This window comes from Miscanthus floridulus, chromosome 18 (genome assembly GCF_019320115.1).
Source record: "Miscanthus floridulus cultivar M001 chromosome 18, ASM1932011v1, whole genome shotgun sequence".
NCBI classification, from domain to species: Eukaryota; Viridiplantae; Streptophyta; class Magnoliopsida; order Poales; family Poaceae; genus Miscanthus; species Miscanthus floridulus.
The window spans coordinates 21483822-21511621 of NC_089597.1; the positions used below are offsets into that span (position 1 = coordinate 21483822).

General features: G+C 46.0%; 1 protein-coding gene across 1 annotated transcript in view; it reads right to left on the reverse strand.

Moving 5' to 3' along the window:
- Positions 1 to 524: 524 nt before the first annotated feature.
- Positions 525 to 27800, reverse strand: part of LOC136523437 (uncharacterized) — a 52185-nt gene continuing 24909 nt past the window's right edge. The window contains exons 18-19 of the mRNA XM_066517123.1: positions 1194 to 1313; positions 525 to 568 (exon numbers count right to left, since the gene is read on the reverse strand). Coding sequence (XP_066373220.1) covers positions 525 to 568; positions 1194 to 1313 — 164 coding nt within the window. The remainder of the gene's footprint in view (positions 569 to 1193; positions 1314 to 27800) is intronic.

Consider the following 27800-nt stretch of genomic DNA (forward strand, 5'->3'; position numbering starts at 1 on the left):
GGTCTAGGTTCTTTAGACAGTTTTCCTTCAGTTGTGGTTGTGGACATAGGTCGGCTCCCTAGAGCTATGGGGGTTCTTCTGTTTTTTCAGCAGGTCTAAGGTTTTTTCGGCACTTGTTTTCAGTAGTGGTGTCTATTGTTGTTAATAGGGGAGGGGCCTCCTGATGTGACTGTTGATTTTGGTATGGTTAATTCCTTTTACATCGTCTAATAAAACTTGCGGCAAACTTTCGCCATCCTTTCTAAAAAAATGTTGGCAAATGTAGGAAAACTATGAACTCCACAGATACAGCCATTTTCGTCAAGTTTAATAACATATTCTAGTACTATTTAAAATAATGATAGCATCATGAAAAACTCTAAATGAAATCACGATAAGAAAAATATAACACATTGCAGTAGGAACATGGCATATAGTCATACATAGAGCAGAATGCAATTGGTATCGTGGAGAACAAGTAGAAAATGGGCTACTTACCATTGACATCTATATCTCTCCTATATGAGTAGGCCTCCTCTTCCATCCTACTCAGTCTTCGAGCCACTCTTCCTGCTACCACCATCTTGAGCTACAATTGTCATATACAAAGTATCTTTATCAGACACCATATAAGAAAGCTGATTTTTCTAAAGCGAAAAGCTTGGTACACTGTTAATAAGCTCCTAATATATTATTTTACTTTAAGTATCTTAACAATCTCAAATGAAAAAACTCAAAACTAGAAAGTTGTAAATCTCATGGAGGGCAACTATTTTTATATAAAAATCTTCATACGTGGTCCTATGAGGCCACTCTTCCTGCTACCGCCATCCTCATACCTCTTATGTTGCATGCAAATCTACTTAAAATAACAAAAGTGTCGAGCTTCAGGTGACGTGCCTGCAGCCAAACAATGCCAAGACCCAGCAGGCACGTGGCGTGCACCAATCTGCGGAGGGACCGGGAGGGCCCCGACGGCTTCCAAATCCTAGAGCGGCACGTCTCGCGTAGGGATACGCCAACATGAGCTGAATCGCTGGGAGGCCTCCGATTTATCTTTGCCAGACTCATTTTCTTACATGTCCTACTCCTAATCACAACACCAACTAGTTTTTTATAATGAAATGTTTTGTACACAGTTTCTAAAGGCATGCATGTTTGCTTGCTTAATGCTATTGGTATTGTGGAGAACAAGTAGAAAATGGGCTACTTACCATTGGCATCTATATCTCTCCTATATGAGTAGGCCTCCTCTTCCATCCTACTCGTCTTCGAGCCACTTTTCCTGCTACCGCCATCCTGAGCTACAATTGTCATATACAAAGTATCTTTATCTGGACACCATATAAGAAAGATGATTTTTCCAAAGCGAAAAGCTTGGTACGCAGTTAATAAGCTCCTAAAATATTATTTTACTTTCAGTATCTTAATCAATCTCAAATAAAAAAACTCAAAACTAGAAAGTTGTAGATCTCATGGAGGGCAACATTTTTATATAAAAATCTTCATACGTGGTCGCATGAGGTCACTCTTCCTGCTACCGCCATCCTCATACCTCTCATGTTGCTTGCAAAGCTACTTAAAATAATAAAAATATCTAGCTTCAGGCGACGTGCCTGTAGCCAAACAATGCCAAGACCCAGCAAGCACGCGGTGTGCACCAATCTGCGCAGGGACCGGTAGGGCCCTGACGGCTTCCAATTCTGACGGCTTCCAATTCCTAGAGCGGCACGTGTCATGTAACAACCCAAAAATCCATACACTAAAAATACCAACTACAAAATTTTTCTTAGAACTCCCATGTGATGATGAGTGTCATGTATAGAAACCCAACCTAAGAGATGCATTAGGTCTAACCCCAACCCAAGTCAACACATAAGCATGGCATGTCATTAGTTAACTGTGTTTATTTAAATTCTAACAAATAAAGTATTGCATACATTGTTAATTCAAAATGTGATTTGGATTTCCATTTGAGTCATGATATGCTTAACAACTCCAATAAAGTAATAAACCATAAAATAATTAATACTTAAACCAAAGAATAAAGGTTTAAAGAGAAAAACTAATTCTATTTTTGTATAACAAAACCACACCTATTTTTGTTATACAAAATAGCTAAATAAATTCCTAATATTTATATAATAATGTTGTGGGCCTCATATCTAAAACTCCCATGAATTTGGTGCACCAATTTTTAATTTGAATTCCAAAACCAAATTTGAAATCAAACAAAGGAGAAGAAAATAAAACAAAAAAAGATAAAGAAGTAAAGCAGACCCATAGCAGGCTCGGCCCGCCAGCTCATAGCAACCGGCCAGCCCCGCCAGCGCGCCGCAGCAGGCCGGCCCACGAGCTCACGCAGGCCCAGCAGCCAGCCCGCACGCCGCTCACGCCCGCACGCTGCTCTCGCCTCGCCTACAGCCGCTACCACACGGGCCCCGCATGTTAGCCCTCCTATTCATCTTCCTCGCGCCCACGCTCAACCGCCCGCGCGGCCAAGGACCGACAGCGGTGGCAGGAGCAGGCCAGGGGGTCATGCCCAGGGCATGGCCTTGCTCCCCATTGCGCTGCGCTCACGCAACATCACGCCACCGTTGGATGAGATGCACATGCCTCCGATCCCCCCTCAATCACCAGCCGCCGATCACCGAGCTCCATGGCCGAGCTCGGCTATAAAAGCCTCAGCCCCGGGTGCCCTAGAGCTTGTCCCATCGCCCCGCCGCCACTTGGTGGCCGTTCACTGCGCACCCAAGCCAAGAGAGCAGAGGGAGAAGAGGAAGAAGAAGGGGCAGTTCCGAAGCAGTGCGACGCCGCCGGTGTCGCTGAAGCAGGAGACGACGCCACGACGCCACGCTGCACTGCTTCCGGAGCTACATGGCTATGACCCGCCACTGCACCGCCATCCCATCTTCCACAACACCGACGGTGAGCTTCTCGCCGCTGAGACCCCCTCCTAAGCCCCCTGGACACGAGCACACACGGACGCACACCGCAGCCACGCGCACGGCCGTGGCGAGGCCACCGCGGCCGCATCACCGCAGTAGAAGTGACGCCACCGCCTTGGCTGGCTCCTTCTCGCCATGGAAAAACACCACACCTGCGATCAAGGAAGGCGAAGGCCACCGGAGGACTCCCGAAGACCACACCACGCCGCGGCCAGAGCGCCGTCGCCATCGCGTCGACTCCACCGTGGCCAGGACCGCTGGGAGCACCTGACGCCTCCATGTCTCGGCCGACCTGTTCACTAGAGCCACGGGTAGCTAACGCACCCTGCCAAGCAAGCGTCCAGCCAACACATCGCCCCGTCCAAGCCACACCGACGAGCACCGCCATGCCTATTTGCTGTTCGCCATGGCCAGAACCCTGGAAAGCCCTGGCCACCACCTAGACCCCACCACCATGTTCACCGAAGCCTGGTGAAGCGTTCCCCCACCTTGATTGGACGACAACGCCTACGGCAAGGCTCGCCGACGAGGCACGCCGCCGGTGGGAGCATAGCCGCGGGAGAAACAGGGGAAACTCCACTCGCCGATCACCCACGCATGAACCCGGTGCTCATAGACCATGCCCGAGGAAAGAGAGGTAGGCTTGGTCCACCATGCACCCTGCCTTAGGTCCATAGACCAGCGCCTCTTGGTCCACCGTGAGCCACGCTCACGCCCACAGCCGTAGACCATAGCCCAGTGGAGGCCCAAGGTTGTGACGTGGCTGCGTCACAGCCTGCCATGTGTCCAGGTCAGCCCGGCCTAGATCGGCCCAACCCGAGCCCACCAGAGCCCGTTTGAGACCCGGCCCATGTTGACCGTTGACCGTTGACCTGGCCCACATGTCAGTGGCACGGACACTCTGGACCCACATGTCAGATGCTGATGTCATGCTGACGTCACACGGGACCCACACGTCAGAAGCCAACACAGCCAAGGTGACGTCATGCTGACGTCACGATGACATCAGCTGCTGATGTCAGTACCCCAGGCCCCACACATCAGTGACCCTGACCATTGCCATAGACCGTTGACCTTTGACTCATAGTTGACTGATGTTGACTTTGACCGGACCCACATGTCAGTGACCCAAGAGCCCCTGGACCCACCTGTCGGAACTGATGACGTTGATGATGTCATGCTGACGTCAACTGGACCCCACCTGTCAGCTCAGAACCGAGATGCTAACGTCATGCTAACATCAGCATGCCACGTGGACCAGTCATAGCATGACACGTGTCAGCCCAGAATTAATTCGGCCTTTTCCATTTTCAGAAATGATTTAAACTTCAGAAATTCATAACTAATTCATATGACCTCAGAAAAATATGAAACCAGGACCAAAATTCATCTAAACTCGAGCTCTATGCAATGAACCCATGTTTGAGTGCATTTGGCTCTTTTGAATTTTCATTGCTTCTTTGTGCTATTCTATAGACGTCGCTAACGCGACTATAATGCGATCGTTTGCAGACTCGGAGGAGAACCAGACGGACGAGGATCGTGAATACCGTGAGGAGTACGGAGATGACTACACTGAAGGTGCCACATTCCACCCAATCTTGTAGCACCTATTACGCATGGCTAATATAGAACATCTATTGCTTTACTTTACTGTTATAATCATACTATGATAGGACTTGCATGGTAGTATACTTATTTGATGGCCTTTACCTTGACGCAACCATACCCCTGCATACCCAGCTATTAGGCTAGACACACGCTTACTGCTATATATTTCATTACTTATACTTCTACTACGCTTATACTACAAGCGTGGTGGAAACTAGTGTCATCTGGACTATGGGGAGAGTGCTGCGTGTGTGACCTGGGTGTGTGGAGGGTGAGGGTTGTGTTGACCAAGTCAGAGTATATGACGAGCCTGGGGCAAGTCTTGCCACGTGGTGCTACCTGGGCACCCCTGGAATGGATACCTGTGGTGGGTAAATGGTATATGAGGTGGTCCTGGGTGTAAACCTGTGATGGGAGGAGCCCGGGATGGAGGTGCTGTGGTGGCACGATAAATGGAAACCCTGATGAAGACATTCTGGCTTGGTCATCCCTAAGGACTTACTAGTACTCAGATTCACCGGGAAGCCTTACGTACCACTCACCCTATATGGTGCGGGACGGCCGGACTACTTGGTAGGATATTGCCACTACTGCTAGGTTGATAGCGGACAGTGTAAGGAGGTACGGGGCACGGAGGATTTTCCCCCACACCCTTCCGAGACTTCATGGAGACCTTGTGGACCCGGCTCATGACTCACAGTTTCAGCCACCCCAGACTAGACTTGGGGTGTATCAGGGCTGAATGGTAGAGTGGCATTATCTTAGGCTAGCAAGCGGTCGAAATTAGCCCAGTTGACGACGGTCAGCAAGGAAGGCGGATCTTGTGGTTATGTAAAACCTCTGCAGAGTGTATGGTTGATCGATCGATACATGTGCCGACTTGTCGACTATGGACCTTTCCTGGGTTTCGCTTAAACTAGATAGTGAGATGAGTCCTCTTCTTCCCCCGTGAGAGAGTGTCGGTCGTAGCCAGGGGCTACGGGCCTTGAGATAGTGCCGAGAGGGAGTTGGCCTGTCGACTGAGCGATGGTATGGTTATGGTATGGCGATGGTGTGGTGATGGTGGTATATCGATCCCAGGATCGAAACCTGGCTCTGGAATGGAAATGGGGTGGAATGTGTGTGGAAATGGTGTTAAAACTTGACTATACTTATATATATACTTGATATGCTAAATGCATAGGAAACCCCAGCCTTATAGGTTCCTTTTGATTATATCCAACTTGCATCCATTTTCCACAAAGCAATGCTCATAGGGTTGGGAGTGGCCAGTACAAATCGTACTGATGAATTTTGGCACACAGGTTCTTCTGAGGAGTATAGCTCTGAGGAGTTTGATAGTTGAGGGGTTCGTGCCTACGCTCGAGTTTGGCGATCTTATCTTCAAGCTGTTCTGAATGAATGCTACTTTTGATTCTGCTAATGCGGCGAGGTAATAATTTATGTAATTCCGCACTACTTGTACTCTGATATTATCGTTGTATGGATGTGATATTCGACTGGAAATTAGGTAATATGATCTACAATGGTCTTATTACACTTCGACGTTGTGGATTTCCCTTCGCGGAAATTGGGGTCGTTTCGGTTGGTATCTGAGCCATACTTGACCATAGGACGAAACCCTTAGGAATGGACAATAGAATAGGACGTGAACAGCCCTTCTTTCGGTTATATACCAACCCTGCATTTACTTTTATGCAAGGTTTATCTATTATTGACCTGCTAACACCTGATTCCTTAAAACATGCAGATGGCAACGAACATCGACTGGCCGCCTCTAGGATCGCTACCCCTGGACCACGCCAAGCTCGCCTTCGACCTACATGAGCTCGAGGGTTTTGCACAGACCCTCTGCCGAGTTCTTGTCACGTTAGGTGTCCCCGACGAGCTTGTCAAGGTCACCTGCACTGGGAAGCCAGCTCAGGAAGGAGGAATCGAAGGACCGATTGTCGCCTTAGTCGAGTTCCCAGCTAGCACTACCTTACCTTCTGTCCCAGCTTTCACCGAGTTGACTATAGAGGACACAGTCGAGGAGGGACTGCAAGCTATCTCACACAAGGCACTTCACAGAGTGATGAGGGACCACTACGAGCACCTGAAGGCGACAGAGTTCCGTCTACTTCCCCAGTCCCTCGACCTCAGCCTTACCCCTAGTGAGCAGAGTTTTGTAGCCGACAGAGTTATCCTTGCTGAGGAGGATAGATGCCTTCACGTCTCAGCTATCCACCTACTGGAGTAGGACAGGTACATGACCCAGCTAGAGCAGAGGAGACATTAGGACCAGGCCCTTCGGTGGGAGTACCAGGAGCGAGACTCGTAGGGAGCACAGGAGCGAGCTAGTCTACTAGAGACAGTTGCCAAGCTACAGGACAAGCTCAACCGTCATGAAGAAGTCCACAGAACTGAGGTCACAGACTTATAGGACAAAGCCGTGGACCTAGGCAACAGGAACTGCTACCTCGACAGTAAGGTCTTGGAGTTGCAAAGAGAGTTGGATGACAAGAAGGCCGAGTTCAACCGCAGAGGAGACAAAGAGAGATCCAAGGGGATTGATATGCTGAAGATCCAGTCTTGGAACAAGACCATGACTCAAGAGCTAGAGGAGTTCAGGAAGAAGGCCATTCGCAACCAGGGTCACCTGATCGAGGCACTCAGGCAGACTGAGTACCTACAGGACAAGTGTGAGAGAACCTGGCCGGCTCGGCAGAAGTCTGACAAGAAGCACCTCAGGGAGATGAAGGGTATGTGGGATCAGCTACCCAAGGAGATTCGCAGCAAGACAAAGCCTAGGATAGAGGAGTTTGAGCTAGCCCCGACTCGCCTCAACCTAGACGCCTGCCCTACTCTACCTGGAGCCAAGCCTACTGAGGAGCTCGCCGAGGCCTTGAAGTACGTGTCCTGACTTCACAAGTCAGACGAGGAGATCGAGATCGAGAACAGTCGTATCCTAGCTGCAGTGTACGAGTTAGAGTAGGATGACCCTGCGTGGTCAAGAGTCATGTTAGTAGCTTCCATAAGTTGTACCCCATGATGTACCCCTTATGAGATGTATTATGAGACATTATGCGTAGTACGATTCTCACACTTCAAGTGTAGCTACTGGAGATGAAGCTATGTAATAAAACCCATGTAATGAATGTTTTGGATCTTATTGCATCTTATGGATCTTATTGCTTCTTTGTAATGAGTGTTGGATAGTATAAATGTTTTTCTTTAAATCATCAAAATCATGTAATCATATCGAATTATAAGCACTTATGGCACAAACACTAAATTCTCTATGATCCGTATTGTAGATGTCGAACCGCTGATCTAATCGCCTAATGAACTGTGGACGTGCGCCCACCCCCAAACTAGTCGAACCAAATGGGGGGCATGGTGGCAACAACCATGGTTGTGGCCGTGGCCGTGGAAGTGGAGGGATACCCTTCAACCTAGAGAATACTCCACCGCCTGAGGAAAACATTCCTCCACCACCACCACTGAACCTGGCAGAAGTGATGGCACAACAGACCCAGCTTCTTGTAGCTCTTGTGGAAGGAGCAAACCATCGCCAGGGAGGTCAGCAGAACGACTTCCAAAGGAAGCTAGAAGGATTCCTGAAGCTAAGACCACCTACCTATGATGGTACCTGCTTGTAGCCGATGACTGGCTTAAGGAGATGGAGAAGAAGCTTGACCTCACCACTTTCACCGATGATGAGTGTGTTGGAGCAGCCGCACACCAGCTCATAGGTGCAGCACGTGCCTGGTGGGACAGTTTCAGTGATTCCCATGAGGACCCTGCCAACATCTCGTGGGACGAGTTCACCGAAGCATTCAATGAGTATCACATTCCCAAGGGTGTCATGGAGGCCAATGCTGAGGAGTTCCGCAACATCAAGATGGGAAAAGACAGGGTGACTGAGTACACTACTCGTTTCACCAACCTTCTACGCTATGCACCTTCCTATGTTGTGAACTCTGAGAAGGAGAAGCTGTACTATTACCGCAAGGGACTTAACCCGCACATCAAGCTGAAGTTTGGCGGTATTGAGAGTAACACGTTGCGTGCTCTGGTGGATCGCTGCATCCAGATCGAGAAGGATCACGCTGAAGCTAGAGAGGAGTATAGGGAGAGGAAGCGTAAGCCTGAGGAGTCCTTCCGTGGTCATGATCGCAAGAGGTTCCGCAGAGATACACCATCCAAGGAACGCTCTTGCCACAACAGGGATGACAACCCTGGATCGAGTAGGGGTAGTGGAGGCTACACCACCAAATACTCTCGCCCTGCTCAGGATCGTTACACCCGGGACCGTTATATTCAGGACTACAACACTCAGGACCGTTTCAACCATCCCCGCTCTGTGAATGAATGCCCAGCACAGAACCGCTCCGCACCAAGCACTGGAAACTGGAAGGCACCCGCGCCAACCCCTACAGGCGGTACGCCTTTCACCTGCTTTGCTTGTGGCCAACTAGGTCACAAAGCTGCTAAGTGCCCTCAGAACTCAGCTGCTCAGAAGTCTCAGTTCAAGGGATCTGCTACTCGTGGACGTCTCAACCATCTAGACGCCGAGGAAGCACAGGCTGCCCCTAACTTTGTGTACGGTATGTTTTTAGTTAATGGCAATACTGCATCAGTTCTATTTGACTCTAGAGCAACTTGTTCTTACATATCATCCAAGTTTGCACGAGAACATGACCTGCCTGTAACCCCACGTGAAAAGCCTATTATCACTAGTTTACCTTTAGGAGACCTAAAATGCACCCACATCTGTAAGGGAGCGAGTCTTACCATTGAGGGCCTTATCTTTAAAGCCGACCTAACCCTGTTACCTTCCACTAACCTAGATGTCATCTTAGGTATGGATTGGTTAACCATTCACCGAGGTATCATATCATGTTTACCTAGATACGTCCAAGTGACCCACCCATCAGGCCAAGTCATTAGATGTGAACCCCAGTCCGGAAAGTCCACCTCTATCTTGTGTGCCCTTAAAGCGAGTTCAGAATCATAGAAAGAGGAGAAGACAGTTCATGATGTGCCTGTGGTCAGAGACTATCCCAATGTGTTCCCTGAAGAATTACCGGGTATGCCACCAGACCGTGATGTAGAGTTCATCATTGATCTTTTGCCGGGAACAGGACCCATTGCTAAGAGACCCTATCGCATGTCAGTTAATGAACTGGCTGAGCTCAAGAAATAGCTTGATGAGCTCATCTCGAAGGGATATATCAGACCTAGTGCTTCACCCTGGGGATCCCCTATTCTATTTGATAAGAAGAAGGATGGCTCAATGAGAATGTGCATTGATTACCGGAACTTGAACGCAGTCACCATCAAGAACAAGTACCCCCTGCCAAGGATCGATGATCTACTTGATCAGCTCAAAGGTGCCAAGTATTTCTCCAAGATTGATCTTAGATCCGGCTATTATCAGATGAAGATTCGAGAGAGTGACATCCCAAAGACAGCTTTTGTGACTAGGTATGGGCAGTTTGAGTTCACTGTGGTATCCTTTGGACTCACGAATGCTCCTGCATACTTTATGAACATGATGAATAAGGTTTTCATGGATGAACTGGATAAGTTCATGGTAGTATTCATTGATGACATCCTTGTCTATTCACCCACCGCTGAAGAATATGAACATCATCTGAGGACCGTGCTTGAGAAATTAGCCCAACATCAGCTCTATGCAAAGTTCAGCAAATGCGAATTTTGGCTATAGGAAGTTGCCTTCCTAGGCCATGTACTATCAGCTGAAGGTGTCGCAGTTGACCCAGCCAAGATTGAAGCTGTGAAAGAGTGGGATCAACCCCGTAACGTGACAGAAATCAGAAGTTTCTTGGGATTGGCTGGATATTATCGCTGATTCATCGAAAACTTCTCCAAGATAGCTCGTCCAATGACCAACCTTCTGAAGAAGACTAAAGACTTTGAATGGATGCCCATGTGCGAACAAAGCTTCCAGGAACTGAAACAGAAGCTTACCACAACTCCTGTGCTAGCATTGCCTGATATCAGCAAAGATTTCGTGGTCTATTGTGATGCATCCCGTCAAGGACTTGGTTGTGTAGTGATGCAAGATGGAAGAGTGATAGCATATGCGTCCCGATAGTTGAAAGAACACAAGAACCATTACCCAACCCATGATCTTGAGTTAGCAGCAGTTGTGCATGCCTTGAAGATATCGAGACACTACTTGATAGGCAACAAGTGTGATATCTATACGGATCACAAGAGCTTGAAGTACTTTTTCACTCAGGAAGATCTAAATATGAGGCAACGCCGATGGCTAGAGTTGATCAAAGATTATGACCTGGAAATCCACAATCATCCGGGAAAAGCTAATGTAGTCGTAGATGCTCTCAGTCGCAAGAGTTACTGTCACACTTTGATCATTGAATCCGTACCACCTGAGCTCGAGGAAGAGATTGATGATTTCCAACTAGAGATACTACCGCATGGCTTGTTGAATGAGCTCCGCATACAGTATGATCTCACAGATCTTATCCGTCAGGCTCAAAAAAGCTGCAAGGAGATCAAATATCTCCGTGGTCTAATGAAACTAGGCTACAAGACCAACCACTAGGAAGATGAACAAGGAACCATCTGGTTCAAGAATAGAATCTGTGTTCCATCTGACCTAGTACTATGAGAGGAAATTCTGTCAGAAGCTCACGATTCCAAGTACTGTATTCACCCTGGAGGTTCAAAGATGTACCAAGACTTGAAGAAACACTTCTAGTGGAAGGGCATGAAGACAGACATTGCAGGACATATGGCACGTTGTGACACCTGTAATAGAGTCAAGGCTGAACATCAAAGGCCTACAGGTTTGCTAAAGCCTCTTGACGTTCCCGAGTGGAAATGGGAGAGTATATCCATGGATTTCATAGTTGGATTGCCCCGTTCACAGAAAGGCAATGATTCCATCTGGGTGATTGTTGATCGTTTGACCAAGATTGCTCACTTTGTACTAGTTAAGACCAAGACCGATGCTGAAAAATTAGCAGATCTATATGTTGAGCATATTCTCAGGCTACATGGAGCTCCCTCTAGTATTGTATCTGATCGTGGTCCTCAGTTTGTGTCCCGATTCTAGGAAGCCCTGCACAAGTCCATTGGAACCAAACTTGATTTCAGTACCGCTTACCATCCACAGATAGATGGACAGACAGAACAAGTAAATCAGATCTTAGAAGACATGATTCGTGCTAGTGTACAGAATTATGGCTCTGATTGGGAGAAATGCCTACCCTATGCAGAGTTCTCTTACAACAACAGCTACCAAGCCAGTATCAAGATGTCACCGTTTGAAGCTCTGTATGGCAGACCTTGTAAGACACCTTGATGTGGTCTCAACCGGGAGAAAGATCATTCTTTGACTCCGCTAAGATCCAAGATGCAGAAGAAGGAGTTGCGCAAGTAAAAGAGAATTTGAGAATTGCCCAAAGTCGATACAAGAGCTATGCTGACAAAAGAAGAAGAGGACTTGAGTTCAATGTGGGAGACTTCGTCTATCTCAAGGTATCCCCGCTATGTGGAACTATCAGATTCCATGTGAAAGGAAAGCTTGCCCCTAGATTTGTTGGCCTATACAGGATTTGCAAGAGGATCGGGAAGCTCGCCTACAAACTTGAGCTACCCGAGGAATTGATGGATGTACATCCCGTATTCCATGTCTCACAGCTACACAAGTGTTTGAGAGAGCCCGATAAAGTAGTTCCAGCTGATACACTTGACATTTAAGATACACTTGAGTATAAAGAATATCCTATCATGATTCTGGGCAGAGATACCAAAGAGACCCAAAGCAAGACTATCCATATGTGCAAGATCCAATGGAGCAATCACACTGAGAGAGAAGCAACGTGGGAGAAAGAGTCTGACCTCCGGCTACGATATCCTTACCTCTTCAAAGAGTACGTTACGCTTTAATCTCGGGGACGAGATTCTGTTAAGGGGGTAGGACTATAACAACCCAAAAATCCATACACTAAAAATACCAACTACAAAAATTTTCTTAGAACTCCCATGTGATGATGGGTGTCATGTATAGAAACCCAACCTAAGAGATGCATTAGGTCTAACCCCAACCCAAGTCAACACATAAGCATGGCATGTCATTAGTTAACTATGTTTATTTAAATTCTAACAAATAAAGTATTGCATACATTGTTAATTCAAAATGTGATTTGGATTTCCATTTGAGTTATGATATGCTTAACAACTCCAATAAAGTAATAAACCATAAAATAATTAATACTTAAACCAAAGAATAAAGGTTTAAAGAGAAAAACTAATTCTATTTTTGTATAACAAAACCACACCTATTTTTGTTATACAAAATAGCTAAATAAATTCCTAATATTTATATAATAATGTTGTGGGCCTCATATCTAAAACTCCCATGAATTTGGTGCACCAATTTTTAATTCGAATTCCAAAACCAAATTTGAAATCAAACAAAGGAGAAGAAAATAAAACAGAAAAAGATAAAGAAGTAAAGCAGACCCATAGCAGGCTCGGCCTGCCAGCGCACAGCAACTGGCCAGCCCCGCCAGCGCGCCGCAGTAGGCCGGCCCATGAGCTCACGCAGGCCCAGCAGCCAGCCCGCACGCCGCTCATGCCCGCACACCGCTCTCGCCTTGCCTACAGCCGCTGCCACACAGGCCCCGCATGTCAGCCCTCCTATTCATCTTCCTCGCGCCCACGCTCAACCGCCGCGCGACCAAGGACCGACAGCGGTGGCAGGAGTGGGCTAGGGGGTCACGCCCGGGGCATGGCCTTGCTCCCCCTTGCGCCGCGCTCACGCAACCTCACACCACCGTTGGATGAGATGCACACGCCTCCGATCCCCCCTTAATCACCAGCCGCCGATCACCGAGCTCCATGGCCGAGCTCGGCTATAAAAGCCTTGGCCCCGAGTGCCCTAGAGCTTGTCCCATCGCCCCGCCACCACTTGGTGGCCATTCACTACGCACCCAAGCCAAGAGAGCAGAGGGAGAAGAGGAAGAAGAAGGGGGAGTGCCAAAGCCGTGCGACACCGCCAGTGTCGCCGGAGCAGGAGACGACGCCACGAAGCCGCGCTGCACTGCTTCCGGAGCTACACGGCTATAACAGAACCGACCAAATCATAAGAACGTAAGTACAAAAACAATCACCGAAGTGATCAAATTCCTGTACTTAAGCTCCCATAATCCCGGTAGTCCGGAAACCACGAAGGATTTCAACCAACTCTCGACATACAAACCAAGATCGTAGTGATTCAACACAACACATCATCCGTTACAACATTTCATAAGTAGCATTCGGATTACATCCATCAGAGTTCAAATAAATATTACAAACTAAGTTTGAGTGTGCGGAAGCAACATAGTTTAGTACAAAACACCATAGTTTTCAAATACATTGCCAAGATCAGAGTCATGTCCCACAAAAGCATTATCAGGTACGAGAACTAGTAGAGACCGTGCCCAACGGTCTAGTCTTCATCCCCAGCAGGGAGAAGGCAGTACTTGCAGCAACCAAAGAAGAACTGGTCATCTGCAACAGGTGGGAAATAAACCCTGAGTACGAGAAGGTACTCAGATAGACTTACCCGACAAAAATCAGAATAAAGGACACCAAGGATCATGCATAAAAGAGCTTAAGATTATAGTAACCAATTTAAACTTAGCATCAAGCTTATCATTATTTACCTGTCCGCTAGATTAGCACCTGTACTAGAGCACTCACTTATTAGGAGCAAACAATATTAACCATAGCAGGTATAATAAGGCTGTCATCATCATATCATCATTTCCGAACCATTAAGTTATTAAGTGTATCTACATTGGAGATAAGCCCGTCAAGTTCTCACTAACCGGGAGAGACGGCGATTCGAATCGAATTACAACTCAGCTGAGGGGATATTCCTAACTCTCACCCTGGCATACTTTGCAAGGGTAGCCGTGGGTCACCTTTGGAACATCTCAGGAACCAAATTCGCGGGTTCGATCAGCGCCAGCACTCTCAGGGATTACCCTTCTGCCAGGACGACCAGGACTTTTAAATCACCTGCCCTTGGACTCACGCCTACGGCTCCCTTCCGAGGCGCACTTTATACTTATCGACTCCCGGCCTGAGGTGAGCTACTCGGCTTCGCGGTCGGTCATCGGGCCGGCCAACTAAGAGAGAGGCATGCGTTCAACATGAACAGGAAAGGCTCCAAGAATCAGTCCTTAAGCGACACAGACGGAGTCACTGCAAACCGGCAAGCCTCCGTCCGGTCTTCATTTCAAATTAGGACTGGTTCTTTTCCACGATAGCAAATATAGCCAACCGTGCCACATGTATCTTCCTATATCTCCTCGCAGGTGACAGGAAATCACCCGACTTCTACCGCGTTAAAGCAGGGCTAAGCACTACTCGAGCCTGAGCTACATAGGATTCAGGGTAACAATATCTGGACAAGGAATGGGTAACAAATGCAGCAAGTGTTTGCATCCAACACCTAAACTTAATGCAACAATATATGTAATAATAATACTGTAACTGCAGTTCGGAAAATAGGAGGCTTAATATGCTCCGGGGCTTGCCTTTCACAAAGTTGCAAGGACGGTGGTCAGGGCACTCAACGGCGACCTCGTCTGGCACTTCTCCTGAAGGCTGCTCCTCCTGAACTTCCGGTGTCGGCTGCTGCTGCTCGTTCAGTTCCTCGAATTCCAGCAGGGTTACTCCTTCCGGTACACCTATTGCATGCCGATGCACGAGATAAATATCATGGATGCATAAGGGATGACATGATGCTCATGATGAATGAAGCACAATGGGTGTTTATGAAAACGTCACTGGACACTCGTTTACCGAGTAATTAGCTCTATTCAAATCACTTTAAGCATGTACTCAACTTAACTTAAATAACAAGAGCAACTTACCTAACTTGCATAACCTAAGATAAAGATGCTCATCTTCAGTTAAAGGCCTAACACCTAGGAACAGTACCATGAACTTAGAATAGTAAAGACATACTTAAAACAACAGTTAAAGCTTCATATGCAACAAGTAGTAACTTAATTCTATCATAACCAGAGTTCTATAACTCCAAATGACTTGCAAGAGGACATTCTGGAAAGCTTATGAAATTCTCTACAATTTATTTGTAAACATCAAAGCATGATTCTGAAGTTGACCAATTCCAATTCCAGTAGACCTAGAATCTGTCCCGCAATGACAGGGTTGCTAACTTAATTATTTAACGATGGTGCAAAAGCCTAATTTGACCAAACCAAGTTTACCAACTTGTTTTTCATACCTAAGAAACATCAGAAAGTATAGTGCCAACTTCTAAATAAATTATTTAATATCCTTTTCCAATTTATTTAGTTAATTAGGTGATTTAAGCAATATATAGTAAAACTATTCATAAAAATCTACAAAAATTACAGTAGCTATCTCATGCTGCACATAGACTACCATAAAAATTTCAAAGCCATTGGACCAACATAACTTGCTGTATCCAAAATAACAGATGACATGTCTATTTCTAGCATAATTAGGAAACCTTATTAAAAAGTGTCAATCAACAGATTTCCCATTTTTCCTAGCATCCTTCTAGCATAAGAATAGCACCCATAAAATTTCACCTTCACTGGATCTATAGAAAAATTATGAAAATTCACACAAGATCCACCTATTAATACAAGGAAATTCTATAACTTAAAAACTACACATGCACTAGCTCTGAAATTTTTACCAGAGCTTCTAATAAACCAAAATAGAGGACCCACAAAATTTCATAATTTTTGGACCACAGAAACTCAAGATAAAATTCAAACAAGTTTGCATGCTTCTAAAAACACATTTCAAACTCCTATTTAATTCATCCAAGTTTTCTAAAACATGTGCTCCTATTATATTTTTATTAAATACTAGACATGACCAGGAACTTAACAAAATTAGAACCATAGCATTTGGATCTATATACTAGGAGCTACATATTTTTCAAGATGTACATAAATCTATGAAATAAATAAACGAAATAAAATAGGAAAACAACACTCAGCCCTACACGGGCCAGCCCAAGAATCGGCGGCCCGCGACTCACGCGCTGGCGCGGCCCAACGCGACGCGGCCCACGCTGGGCTCCCGCCTCAGCCGCGACGGCTGACAAGAAGGGCCCGCGCGTCAGCGAGGGAAACAGGGGAGGCGGCCTCGGCGACGGTGGAACTCAACGCCGGTGGCTTCTCCGGCGACACCATCTACTCTACGACGTTCGCCATGACCATGCGCATCTATTGGTGACCTCAATCGGTGCTATGGTGGTGGCTAGAGGGGTTGGCGACTGACATGGCGGCGCACGGCCACGGCACGGCCGGCTCCGGTGAACTGACGACGACACAGCCCCTATCGGTGACCCCACGAGCTTCGGTGGTGTTCCTATGAGCTAGCGCGTGGCAGAGGAAGGAATGGGAGCGGCGCGAGGGCAGCTGGCCGCGTGGAGCGCCAACTCCGGCGAGCTTCCGCCATGGCTGCGGTGGGGGAAAATGGCAATGCGCTCTTACCGAGGCTCAATCGACTCGATTGAACGGTGGAGGTGATGGAGGGGAACACGGCGAGGCTACAGGCGGACGGGGCAACGCATTTTCGCGGTGGTTTGCTCGTACGGCAGTGGCGATGCTTTGTCGGCAAAGGCGGACGGCAGAGCTCTCGTCGCTGCGTGCTGTGGGAGGAGAGGAAAAGCGAAATGGGGAGGCGAGTGTGTTCGGGCAGGCGCGAGTGGCTTCAAGGCGCGTCTGCGACGCCAGGAGGCGCACGGCGCGTGGCCAGCGCGGTCAGCCGGCCGTCGACGCGCGGCGCACACGTGTCCGGCGTTTTCTGAAAAACGCGACCACTGTAGCTTCCATTCAGTCGGGGTGAGCAGCCTGACAGCGTGACTTCCTCGCGGTAAACTGGCTAATCCGTTGCTTGGTTTGCAAAAACAGTGTTCATGAAAAATGTAGACCAAACATCCATCTGCAATTTACTTTCAAGAACCATTCACCTAATTCGCCATGGATCAGAAGTTACAACAAGCCAAAGATGGCTCGATCACACTGAAATGACATCAATGACTTAGCAAGATTTTTCAGTGTTGATTAGCATGAAATTCTGACTTGTGGGCCATGTTTGACCATGTTCTAGACATTTTCATGAGTTGACCATAAAACAACTTTTGTTCCTTACTAAATTAGCTACCACTTTGCTTTAGGTTGCTCAAGCATGCATAGACTCTAAGTTACACTTTTTAAACAGTCAAACAGTGAGACTCCAAGGGTCAATTCAAGTCAAACTTGCACTTGAGGGCATTTTGGTCATTTTGATCTACATGAACAATGTTCCAACAAGTAACCTAAGTGTAGTTAAGGTGTATTAGACCATAATCAACCACTTTACAAACTTGTTATACCACTTCTAATGATCACATGGAATAAAACAACTAAAACAAACAATTCAATCATATGTTGCAATGAAATGTTTCATATGTTTCATGGCTTGGTTGTTATTCTACACTTGTCATATTTCTACCATGTTGCCATGTTGCAAGGTATGAGAAATTTATGCTGCATTCATATGTTGCAATACTATCATTCATAAGCACTCAAATACGAAACAAACAGAATGTGCGAATGTTGCATATGTATGTTTCAGTGACAATGGAAATGATGACATAGATGATACACATGCTTATGAAATGAAATGCAATTAGTGGAAGCCAAACACCTAGGGTGTTACAGCCCTCCCCCCTTAGAAAAATCTCGTCCCGAGATTTGGAAAGCGTACCAATCAGTATAGAAAGCTGGATAGTTTTCCTTTAAATAATCTTCCCGCTCCCAGGTTGCATCCCGTTCACTATGATTACTCCAAACTACCTTGTATAATTTAACCACTCGTGTACGAGTCACTCTTTCTTGAGTATCCAGAACTTGCACGGGCTTTTCCTCATAAGAAAGATCAGATTTCAAGTTGACTTTCCTTGTTGCTATTCTTTCCTCGGGAATACGAAGACACTTCTTCAGCTGGGACACATGGAATACCGGGAATATAGCACCCATTTCACGGGGTAAATCGAGTTTATAGGCTACTCTTCCACTTTTCTCGATAATGCGGTAAGGTCCAACATATCGAGGCTCAAGCTTCCTTTTAATTCCAAAACGCTTGACTCCTTTCATAGGGGATACCTTCAAATAAACATGATCACCTACTTCAAACTCAATAGGTTTCCTTCTCTTATCAGCGTAGCTCTTTTGTCTAGCCTGAGCGGCAGTCATATTCTTTTGTATAGTCCGGACTTGCTCTTCGGCTTCTTTTACAAAGTCAATACCATAGAATCTTCTTTCCCCGGACTCCACCCAGTTCAAAGGAGTTCTACACTTTCGGCCATAAAGAGCTTCAAAAGGAGCCATTTTGATACTCTCTTGATAACTGTTGTTATAAGAGAATTCAGCGAGAGGTAACCAGTCTTCCCAAGAGCCTTTGCAAGAGATAAGACAAGCTCTAAGCATGTCTTCAAGAATTTGATTAACACGCTCAGTCTGTCCTGATGTTTGCGGATGATAGGCGGAACTGCGGATTAGATGAGTGCCAAGATTCTGATGTAAGCACTCCCAAAAGCGAGCCGTGAACTGAGGTCCTCTATCAGAAACAATGGATTTGGGTACACCATGGAGACGTACCACTTGTTGAAAATAAATCTCAGCATAATTGTGAGGATGATAGGTAGACTTGACCGGAATAAAGTGAGCAGATTTAGTTAGACGATCTACGATAACCCAGATGGAATCACAACCCTTTTTGGTAGTGGGTAATCCAACAATAAAATCCATACTAATTTCTTCCCACTTCCAGCCAGGAATAGATAGTGGCTGCAATAGTCCGGGCCTTATGTGAATAGCCTTGACTCTGCAACAGTTATCACACCTTGCCACATAAGCTGCGATTTCTTTCTTCATCTTGGTCCACCAATAATACAGCTTGAGATCTTGATACATTTTACTGCTACCAGGATGGATGGACAATTTTGAAGAATGGGCTTCCTCCATAATTTGATTTCTAAGTTCTTTATCTTTGGGTACCACCAGCCTATCATTAAACCAGAGAATTCCCTTGTCATCGACTTTAAAGTGCTTGGTCTCTTTCTCTTTCATTTTCCGTTTGATATGAAACACACCCACATCAGTCTTCTGGAGTTCGATAATTCGACTTCTAAGAGAGCAATCCACAGTGATATTGTGGAGTACTACAGGATGAAGGAGGTGTGACAGATGAAAGTCTTCACTAACTAAGGAATTGCAATGGGCCTTTCTGCTTAAGGCATCAGCAACAACATTTGCCTTACCAGGATGGTAGTGCACTTGAAGGTTGTAGTCCTTGATCAATTCTAACCAGCGTCGTTGACGCATGTTCAACTCGGGTTGAGTAAAGATGTACTTGAGGCTTTTATGGTCAGTATAGATGTTGCACACATTACCCAGCAAGTAATGTCTCCAAATCTTCAGGGCATGAACAACTGCGGCTAGTTCTAAGTCATGGGTAGGATAGTTGACTTCATGCTTTCGAAGCTGGCGCGAAGCATAAGCAATTACTCGGCCTTCCTGCATAAGAACACACCCCAAACCGGTGCCACATGCGTCACAGTAGACATCAAAAGGCTTCTCGATGTCAGGTTGTGCCAATACAGGAGCAGAGGTTAGTAAGGTCCGCAAAGTGTGGAAAGCCTCTTCACACTTCGGAGTCCACACAAACTTCTCATCTTTTTGCAGTAGTCGAGTCATGGGCTTGGCGATTTTTGAGAAATCCGGGATAAAGCGACGATAATAGCCAGCCAGATCCCAAGAAACTTTGAACTTCTGTGACCGTAGTAGGTGCCTTCCACTCAAGGACTTCTTGCACCTTCGTAGGGTCAACCGAAATTCCATCACCAGATAACACATGACCTAGAAAAGGTATCTTGTTCAACCAGAATTCACACTTGCTGAACTTAGCATAAAGCTGGTTGTCACGTAACCGAGTTAAAACAATTCTCAGATGTTCCGCATGCTCTTCTTCATTCTGAGAATATACCAGGATATCATCAATGAACACGACGACAAATTTGTCCAATTCCGGCATGAATACCGAATTCATCAGGTACATAAAGTGTGCCGGAGCATTTGTCAACCCAAATGACATGACGAGGTATTCGAACAAGCCATAACGAGTAGAGAAAGCTGTCTTAGGTATATCTTCAGGACGAATTTTGATCTGATGGTAGCCAGACCTCAAATCGATCTTGGAGAATACCTTAGCTTTGGAGAGTTGATCAAACAGAATATCGATGCGAGGAAGAGGGTACTTGTTCTTGATAGTAACAGCGTTTAGGGGACGATAATCCACGCACATGCGTAGAGACTCGTCCTTCTTCTTCACAAATATAGCTGGACAACCCCAAGGAGAAGAACTAGGCCTGAATCAATCCTTTCTTCAATAGCTCATTCAACTGACTCTTCAGCTCAGCCAACTCATTGGGCGGCATTCGATAGGGCCTTCGAGAAATGGGAGCCGTACCCGGAATGAGTTCTATTTTGAATTCTACATCGCGGTCCGGAGGTAATCCAGGCAAGTCATCAGGAAAGACATCTGGAAACTCACAGACAACCGGTAGATCCTTAATGGCTTTGGCTAGGGTAGCATTGGCTGTATTGTGAATAGAGATATCACGAGGTAACTGCACAAGAAAACCCTTCTTATCCACAGGATCCCTCAACATTACTACACGGGTTGACGTGTCGATCAACACTCCATTCCCGGCTCATCCACTTCATTCCTAGGATTATATCAATTCCTACCCCTGGTAGAACCACAAGATCCATACGGAACTCTCGATCCCCAATCTCAAGCTTTACATCTTTAACTACTTGGTTAGTCAGGATATTATTTCCAGCAGCACTAATACAATACCCACCCTTGACAATTGTAATCACATTCATATTATGCTCAGATGCAAAAGTAGAACTCACAAAGGAGTGCGAAGCACCCGAATCAAAGAGCACAACTGCAGGGTGATCATTAACAAGAAACTTACCAGCGGTGACCACTTCACCAGCAGGAATTTCCTCCACTGTAGTATAGTGAACACGCCCCTGACGGACGTTTCCTTGAGCATTCTTGGGAGGATGGGGACATCTGTTTGCCCAATGACCAGGTTGGTTACAGTTCCAGCATGGCCTGTTTGATGGTGGAACATTGGAGCTACTCTGCCCAGATGTATTCTTCGGCAAGGAAATGGTATACCCCTTGCGGAAACCGGTTTTAGCTTGGTTCTTCTTCTGCGGTGGGCGGTACCGGACATTAGCATTGGGTGGACTGGTACGGGGCCTTAGATACCATTGGAGCCTTGGACTGGGAAGCACCAGCCTCAAAGTTTCTTTTTCGGTTCTTGGAAGCAGCATAAATCTTGTCATTGTTCTCCTGGGTCAGAGTGTCACTGATAAATTCATTGAAGGTGACACACTTGCAGTTGCCCATTGACTTCATCAGTTTTGGGGAAAGTCCCCTCTTGAAGCTAGCTATTCTTTTGGCGTCAGTATCGACGAACTCGGGAGCATACCTTGCCAGGTTGTTGAATGCCTGGAGGTACTCATTGAGACTCTTGTTGCCTTGGGTGAGCTTCATAAACTCAGTATGCTTGATGGCCATGAGACCAGGAGGGATAAAGTGTCCCCTGAAGGCTGCCTGGAACTGGTTCCAGACGATCTCAACGTTAGCAGGGAAGGTGGTCCTGTGATGGGTCCACCAGATGCCTGCAGGGCCTTGGAGCTGGTGTCCTGCATACGTAGCCTTCATGCCTTCAGTCAAACGGAGCAATCCAAATCTTTGCTCTATCGTGCTCAACCATTCATCCGCTTGTAAGGGTTCTTCTGCCTCACGAAAGATAGGAGGCTTTGTGTCCATGAAGTCCTTAAAACTGCTATACTAGGTTCGGCTCGGGTCCCTGGCGGACATGCCGATCCTCACGGTTAGCCATCTGGCGCATAGCCTCAGCTAGCATGCGCTGACTTTCCACAACAGTCTGCATTAGCTCAGCTGGTGTAGGCGGTGGTGGAGGAGGTGTTTGCTCCTCATCTCCAAGGTTACGACCGCGACGAAGATTGTAAGCCATCTGCAAAATGTATAGCCAATGAGCACTGACGATGTGGAAATTTTGTAGATGAAATGTATAATTATGCCAAACTGACTCCTAATGGAGAAAATGAATTCGTACTATCAACAGAGGCACAATCATCCATCACAATCACACAACTCATCAAGTGCATCAATTGACACATTAATGCGATGAACTTAACCAACAACGAGATCCATAGACCGCAAAGGCGAAATTCATCAAAAGCTCACATACGTGGAGCATAATACGTTCGATAGGTTACATCCAAGCCATAGTGGTTTCAACTTACATCAAAGGTAACATAGGGTTCGTTATTACATCCCAACGATTAATTTGCTACTCGTTCATGCATGAGGATCAACAAAAGACTAGATCTAGCGCATTAGCTAAGTAGTAAGCTAAACTACGCATCGTCCTCGGAGTCGGTGTCGAAGATTTCTCCTTCATCTTCATCACTAGGAGGCTCTAACTCCTCATCTTCCTCCTCATCAGGTGGAGCGTCCTCAGGTCCATTGACTTCCATGTCATCATCACCTTCAGCCATGATGACACCAGAACCCATCTCATTCTCATCATCAGGTGGCAGGATAGGGTGAAGTTGGTTGTGCAGTAGGTGAACCTCCTCATGGAGATTGTCATTGTACTCTTCTGCAGCCGCCAACTGCTGCTCTAGCTCAACCTGCCTCGCTCTCAACACATTCTCCTCGTGCCAGGCTTCATTCCGTTGGTTCAGCATGTGAACCAACATACGCTCACAGTTGCGGTGAGCAACTGTCAACCTCTGAACCTCAAGGGTCTCTTGGTCCCTTTCTTGCGTGACTTGCTCCAAACGTCGCTGAACTGTAGTCCTTTCAGCAGTCACCTGAGCCAGCTCTGCCCTTAGCCTTTCCGCCTCAGTAGGCTCAGGACGGGGCTCACGAGGAGCTAAACGGTGACGAGGCGCCCTACCTCCAGCGGACTTGCGAGCAGTGCGTTTCGTGCGCGCCATCTGTAGCAAAAAGTTACAACGTAAGGGGAGAATCATTTAAGGGATACGAAATTTAATTATTCAGGACCATCAATTTTTAAAGGAGGGAGTAATGCAAGAAATGCCATGTATGCTTGAACATGATGCATGCACGATCCGTACGTCCTCACAAACCTAGAAAAATTTAAAGGCTAGCGAAATATACGGTGGCCTACATACGTTCTCTCGTATACGGTAGCTAGTCGATCTACAACGATACGTTGTTAGTGTACCTGCAGAAAATTTCATTTCAGCCCAATAATTTCCCAAAAAGTATAAAAGCAAGCAGTACACTAATACTCTCACACATACATCCCCTGATGCATATACTCTAGTATCACAGCTACCCGTCAGAGATACCCACATTTAAGTACTCTCATAGATACATGATTGAACATGTAAATATGCGAGCAACCACAACTACTCTCCCCTAGACCGACGGTTGGACGGTCATGCTCTCACAACTCACACTTACCAGAGCGTAGAGGTATTTTGATCCATACATTACCACCCAAGCGGATGGCATCCATACAATAGCACGCCGTATGGACGACGAAACAGAAACAAGCAGGAACCCCCAAGTTAGTACTTTAATAAGCCACCTAAGAGTCCTTATTCGGGCATAAGGGATATGACCACTGGCAATACTTAGTATTTAATTTAGGATTTTTACAAATACTTTTGTTTTAAATACACAAATGACGTGTTTAGTGTCAAATCTTGCTCTGATAGCCAGCTGTAACAGAACCGACCAAATCATAAGAACGTAAGTACAAAAACAATCACCGAAGTGATCAAATTCCTGTACTTAAGCTCCCATAATCCCGGTAGTCCGGAAACCACGAAGGATTTCAACCAACTCTCGACATACAAACCAAGATCGTAGTGATTCAACACAACACATCATCCGTTACAACATTTCATAAGTAGCATTCGGATTACATCCATCAGAGTTCAAATAAATATTACAAACCAAGTTTGAGTGTGCGGAAGCAACATAGTTTAGTACAAAACACCATAGTTTTCAAATACATTGCCAAGATCAGAGTCATGTCCCACAAAAGCATTATCAGGTATGAGAACTAGTAGAGACCGTGCCCAACGGTCTAGTCTTCATCCCCAGCAGGGAGAAGGCAGTACTTGCAGCAACCAAAGAAGAACTGGTCATCTGCAACAGGTGGGAAATAAACCCTGAGTACGAGAAGGTACTCAGCTAGACTTACCCGACAAAAATCAGAATAAAGGACACCAAGGATCATGCAAGGCTTTTCAGGTGGGCTAGCTTGACACAGTTGCATAAAAGAGCTTAAGATTATAGTAACCAATTTAAACTTAGCATCAAGCTTATCATTATTTACCTGTCCGCTAGATTAGCACCTGTACTAGAGCACTCACTTATTAGGAGCAAACAATATTAACCATAGCAGGTATAATAAGGCTGTCATCATCATATCATCATTTCCGAACCATTAAGTTATTAAGTGTATCTACATTGGAGATAAGCCCGTCAAGTTCTCACTAACCGGGAGAGACGGCGATTCGAATCGAATTACAACTCAGCTGAGGGGATATTCCTAACTCTCACCCTGGCATACTTTGCAAGGGTAGCCGTGGGTCACCTTTGGAACATCTCAGGAACCAAATTCGCGGGTTCGATCAGCGCCAGCACTCTCAGGGATTACCCTTCTGCCAGGACGACCAGGACTTTTAAATCACCTGCCCTTGGACTCACGCCTACGGCTCCCTTCCGAGGCGCACTTTATACTTATCGACTCCCGGCCTGAGGTGAGCTACTCGGCTTCGCGGTCGGTCATCGGGCCGGCCAACTAAGAGAGAGGCATGCGTTCAACATGAACAGGAAAGGCTCCAAGAATCAGTCCTTAAGCGACACAGACGGAGTCACTGCAAACCGGCAAGCCTCCGTCCGGTCTTCATTTCAAATTAGGACTGGTTCTTTTCCACGATAGCAAATATAGCCAACCGTGCCACATGTATCTTCCTATATCTCGCAGGTGACAGGAAATCACCCGACTTCTACCGCGTTAAAGCAGGGCTAAGCACTACTCGAGCCTGAGCTACATAGGATTCAGGGTAACAATATCTGGACAAGGAATGGGTAACCAATGCAGCAAGTGTTTGCATCCAACACCTAAACTTAATGCAACAATATATGTAATAATAATACTGTAACTGCAGTTCGGAAAATAGGAGGCTTAATATGCTCCGGGGCTTGCCTTTCACAAAGTTGCAAGGACGGTGGTCAGGGCACTCAACGGCGACCTCGTCTGGCACTTCTCCTGAAGGCTGCTCCTCCTGAACTTCCGGTGTCGGCTGCTGCTGCTCGTTCAGTTCCTCGAATTCCAGCAGGGTTACTCCTTCCGGTACACCTATTGCATGCCGATGCACGAGATAAATATCATGGATGCATAAGGGATGACATGATGCTCATGATGAATGAAGCACAATGGGTGTTTATGAAAACGTCACTGGACACTCGTTTACCGAGTAATTAGCTCTATTCAAATCACTTTAAGCATGTACTCAACTTAACTTAAATAACAAGAGCAACTTACCTAACTTGCATAACCTAAGATAAAGATGCTCATCTTCAGTTAAAGGCCTAACACCTAGGAACAGTACCATGAACTTAGAATAGTAAAGACATACTTAAAACAACAGTTAAAGCTTCATATGCAACAAGTAGTAACTTAATTCTATCATAACCAGAGTTCTATAACTCCAAATGACTTGCAAGAGGACATTCTGGAAAGCTTATGAAATTCTCTACAATTTATTTGTAAACATCAAAGCATGATTCTGAAGTTGACCAATTCCAATTCCAGTAGACCTAGAATCTGTCCCGCAATGACAGGGTTGCTAACTTAATTATTTAACGATGGTGCAAAAGCCTAATTTGACCAAACCAAGTTTACCAACTTGTTTTTCATACCTAAGAAACATCAGAAAGTATAGTGCCAACTTCTAAATAAATTATTTAATATCCTTTTCCAATTTATTTAGTTAATTAGGTGATTTAAGCAATATATAGTAAAACTATTCATAAAAATCTACAAAAATTACAGTAGCTATCTCATGCTGCACATAGACTACCATAAAAATTTCAAAGCCATTGGACCAACATAACTTGCTGTATCCAAAATAACAGATGACATGTCTATTTCTAGCATAATTAGGAAACCTTATTAAAAAGTGTCAAGCAACAGATTTCCCATTTTTCCTAGCATCCTTCTAGCATAAGAATAGCACCCATAAAATTTCACCTTCACTGGATCTATAGAAAAATTATGAAAATTCACACAAGATCCACCTATTAATACAAGGAAATTCTATAACTTAAAAACTACACATGCACTAGCTCTGAAATTTTTACCAGAGCTTCTAATAAACCAAAATAGAGGACCCACAAAATTTCATAATTTTTGGACCACAGAAACTCAAGATAAAATTCAAACAAGTTTGCATGCTTCTAAAAACACATTTCAAACTCCTATTTAATTCATCCAAGTTTTCTAAAACATGTGCTCCTATTATATTTTTATTAAATACTAGACATGACCAGGAACTTAACAAAATTAGAACCATAGCATTTGGATCTATATACTAGGAGCTACATATTTTTCAAGATGTACATAAATCTATGAAATAAATAAACGAAATAAAATAGGAAAACAACACTCAGCCCTACACGGGCCAGCCCAAGAATCGGCGGCCCGCGACTCACGCGCTGGCGCGGCCCAACGCGAACGCGGCCCACGCTGGGCTCCCGCCTCAGCCGCGACGGCTGACAAGAAGGGCCCGCGCGTCAGCGAGGGAAACAGGGGAGGCGGCCTCGGCGACGGTGGAACTCAACGCCGGTGGCTTCTCCGGTGACACCATCTACTCTACGACGTTCGCCATGACCATGCGCATCTATTGGTGACCTCAATCGGTGCTATGGTGGTGGCTAGAGGGGTTGGCGACTGACACGGTGGCGCACGGCCACGGCACGGCCGGCTCCGGTGAACTGACGACGACACAGCCCCTATCGGTGACCCCACGAGCTTCGGTGGTGTTCCTATGAGCTAGCGCGTGGCAGAGGAAGGAA